Genomic DNA, 4,192 nt, shown 5'->3' on the forward strand with positions numbered 1-4,192 from the left:
CTTATGTATCAAACTGCTGGTCATTTTGATACAATTATAATCACGCATATCAATCACCTACACAAATACACACATCATTCACCTACACAAATACACACATCAATAATCTTTTGTATCACAAATGATTCAACAAGAGGCTCACAAGTCACTATACATCTATGGTGAGTCACACACCCACAGGGTTTGCGGGTGTCTTGCTGCCACCCAACTGGGCGGCAGCTTTACAGTCGTGTGCATGCATCCCTACAGTAAGCAAATTTTGGATACTTCGCTAAGATAGCAATGGTTAGAGTGCTTTCTCTTTGCGAGTGCTTTTGATACCTGAAAGCACTCAATGGGAAGAGAACATTGATAGTTTTCATCAAACCAGTCACCTATTAAGGAGAACGCTAGCCTCACAATATACAATCGACTTGAGAATGGTAGCAAGGCCGGACCGAAACGTCGTCGTCCCTTCACGTTCTAGTGTGTGGTCTGCTCAACTCACAATGAGTTTGTCCTACACTGAGAGACTCGCGTTCTCCTAATAATATAATTGTAATGTATACGTTTATTGTAATGGTAACCTTATTTTTCAATCCATTCTTTACCATTAGACAATAGAACAACTACGGACTATCGACAACGTTAATTCAAACAAATAAAAAACATTTTTTCCAAATTATAAATTAATTTTATTTTCATGTACATTAAAATTTATTTTATGAACAGTACATAGAATTATATACATAATTCATGTACAGTTACAGTTCCAACCCCAAGAAAAGGGTGGAAATGTGTTTAATTATTGAGGGAGTGTTTACTGGATAGGCTACACAATAATATTATATAAATATTTAAATACATCAATGCTGTTAAGACACAACAGATAAAATTGATATGAAAATCAAAAAATATACATTCTGAAATGAAAATATACAAAAACTTAATATATATACAGTATATATATACATATATAATATAAAAATTCCCCACTTGATCTGATAATACTGTTTCATAGATCATATATTAAACGTTCTTCGTAGAACGAGAAAAGCATCGTCAAGATCCAGGGTGAAGAAGGCCGGCTGACCGACGTTGAGAACCAACCCTAGAACCTGAGTCATCCAATACCAGGCTCCGTATCCTCCTGAACCAGCTGTCTTCCCACATGCCCGCTGGAACCCGCTCGCCTTACGGTAAAGGTTGCTGAGTCAGTGGCACACGTTGTTAAATTGGTAGCGCTTTCTTTAGTTGTAGAAGCGACTGTAAGGTTTGTGGCGCTGGTTGGAGGATCTGTGGCGCTGGTTGAAGGATCTGTGGCGCTGGCTGTATGTATGAAGGGTCTGTGGGATACTGTGGTATCTGCGTCGGCCTTACAGAGTCCTTGATAGCGTCCAACACCTCTTTGTTCGCCAGTTCAAAGACTTTGTCACACTCGACAATATTTTCCTGCAGATTTTCCTGCGGGTTGGAGGATCTGTGGCGCTGGTTGAAGGATCTGTGGCGCTGGTTGAAGGATCTGTGGCGCTGGTTGAAGGATCTGTGGCGCTGGTTGAAGGATCTGTGGCGCTGGTTGAAGGATCTGTGGCGCTGGTTGAAGAATCTGTGGCGCTGGTTGAAGGATCTGTGGTGCAGGTTGAAGGATCTGTGGCGCGGGTTGAAGGATTTGTTGCGCTGGCTGTAGGTATGAAGGATGTGTAGGATCCTGTGGGATCTGCGTCGGCCTTACAGAGTCCTTGATAGCGTCCAACACCTCTTTTTTCGCCAGTGGGTTGAAGCGTCCCAAGACTCTGTCACACTCGGCAGTATTTTCCTGCAGACTAGGTAAGACGTTGCAAGTTCTCATGCACTCATCCAGAGTGTCGAATCTGTTCTCGTTCCCCTCACATCCGCCGTACACGAAGCAGTCGCAAGCATGTGTCTCCGGGTTGTAGAAGAAGGAGGTAAAGTGAGCCCGGCAGAATCCCGTAGTTGGAGGAAGGAAACAGATGTTGGACGTGTCAGGTATAACTTCCTGGCCGCACACAATCACAGCGGCCAAGTGCAGCATCAAATATTTCAAATTCGTCATTTTCGTTTTTATCTGAATCAAATACAGATATTTAAGGAAGAGGGAGCGGGTGTTTTTTTTCGCACTTTAAATTATTTGAAAAGATTTGACCGGTTCACCCATAAAACAACTTGGGGCGTAGAATGTAAAATGCACAATATGTATAACGTAAAATGTTGTGGTTCGTTAGTGTTGCAACAGACCAGTGTTCACGAGACGATGTTCTGGTCTCTACTGACTGACTGCTGCCGTTGCGGGCGTATATGTAGTGTTTCGTTGGTGTGGTGTTGAAACAGGTCACGGGTTTACGACACGACGTCCTGGCCTCTACTGACTGATTGCTGCCTGTTGTTGTTGTTGTTTTAGATTCAGCTACTCGGAACAAAACGTTCCAAAGTAGCACGGGCTATGGTGAGCCCGTAAAACCGTTTGCTGCCGTTTGAGGTTGTATATATGAGCGCGAGTCTTTATAACGCTTGCGTGTTTTCGTTCCGGGATTTTGGCGCCACGTTGCAACTTCCCGGCTCGATTGTTTCAGGCGTGGGTTGGGCATGTATGTAAGTGGGATTGGGTAGTTGTAAGTGGGAGCTACCTCGTGTGGGCCTTCTGCAGTTGCCTTTGTTCTTATGTTCTTAACAAAGGGGGATATTAATACGATATTAAAAGTATCAACACAAGACAGAACACGAAACTATGGGTATAAATTAAATAAGTTTAGGTCTAGCAAAGACATTGGATAAATACTTGTTTGGTAACTGGGTTGTTGATTTGTGGATTCAATTACCGCGTAACATAATAGAAGTAGGATCCATTGATTGTTTCAAGCATAGGTTAGACATATATGAATGTGATTGGGTGGATATAAATAGTACCTGCTTCGTATGGGTCTTGTACAGTTACCTTCAATCTAATGTTCTTATGTCATTGCATATTAGGGTTGATAGAAGGCGGTTCTTTAATCCTTTTAGTTTAATATCGAAAGTGGGAATAAATATGGAAATGGGGTTAAATATGATATCACGGAAAAAACAGAGTTATTGAGGAAGATGGCTGGTGATGTCATTGGAAAATTAGAGGAATCAGATGCTGAGGTAACGAAAAATTACCCGGATGTAGGAAACAGACTTAGTATGAATGGGGTTGAGTCAGAGTGGGAAAATATTGTAAGTGGAGTGCCTCAAGGCTCTGTCTTGGGACCTCTGTTGTTTCTAATATATATAAATGATTCAGATTCAGGTTTAAGTAGCAACATTTGCAAATTTGCCGATGATACAAAAATCGGTAGGGAAATTAACACGGGAGAACATAAGAACAAAGGTAACTGCAGAAGGACTATTGGCCTATACGAGGCAGCTATTATCTATAACCACCCAATCCCACTCATAAACATGTCCAACCCACGCTTGAAACAATCGAGGGACCCCACCACCACGTTACACAGTAATTGGTTCCACAAATCAACAACCATGTTACCGAACCAGTATTTACCCAAGACTTTCCTAAATCTAAACTTATCCAATTTATACCCATTGTTTCGTGTTCTGTCCTGTGTTGATACTTTTAATACCCTATTAATATCCCCCCGGTTATGTCCATTCATCCACTTGTAAACCTCTATCATGTCACCCCTAACTCTTCGCCTTTCCAGTGAATGCAACTTAAGCTTTGTTAATCTTTCTTCATATGAAAGATTTCTAATTTGGGGAATTAACTTAGTCATCCTACGCTGGACACGTTCAAGTGAATTTATATCCATTCTATAATATGGCGACCAAAACTGAACTGCATAATCTAAATGGGGCCTAACTAGAGCAAGATATAGCTTGAGAACCACACCAGGTGTCTTGTTACTAACGCTGCGATTAATAAATCCAAGTGTCCGATTTGCCTTATTACGAACATTTATGCATTGATCCTTTTGTTTTAAATTCTTACTAATCATAACTCCCAGATCCCTTTCGCAATCCGACTTCGCAATCACAACAACATCTAGCTCGTATCTTGTAACTCTATCATCACCACCTAACCTCAGAACTTTACATTTATCAGCATTAAATAGTGATAGTGAAGTGATAGTGAGTCTTCTTCCGTGTTAATTTCCCTACCGATTTCTGTATCATCTGCAAATTTGCAGATGTTGCTACTCAAACTTGAAATTAA

At 41.2% G+C, this 4,192-nt stretch overlaps 1 protein-coding gene across 1 annotated transcript; it reads right to left on the reverse strand.

Annotated features, from left to right (window-relative positions):
- Window positions 1-663: 663 nt before the first annotated feature.
- On the reverse strand, window positions 664-2,369 carry LOC138372513 (uncharacterized). The gene has a single exon (XM_069337988.1). The coding sequence runs from the start codon at window positions 2,051-2,053 to the stop codon at window positions 1,412-1,414; it is 642 nt and encodes a 213-aa protein (XP_069194089.1). The 5' UTR covers window positions 2,054-2,369; the 3' UTR covers window positions 664-1,411.
- Window positions 2,370-4,192: the final 1,823 nt, after the last annotated feature.

This window comes from Procambarus clarkii, chromosome 39 (assembly GCF_040958095.1).
Source record: "Procambarus clarkii isolate CNS0578487 chromosome 39, FALCON_Pclarkii_2.0, whole genome shotgun sequence".
Taxonomy (NCBI): domain Eukaryota; kingdom Metazoa; phylum Arthropoda; class Malacostraca; order Decapoda; family Cambaridae; genus Procambarus; species Procambarus clarkii.

What these genes read in the sequence shown, in the direction of transcription:
- LOC138372513 (XM_069337988.1), bottom strand. Translation starts at nt 2,053, where the DNA reads ATGACGAATTTGAAATATTTGATGCTGCACTTGGCCGCTGTGATTGTG.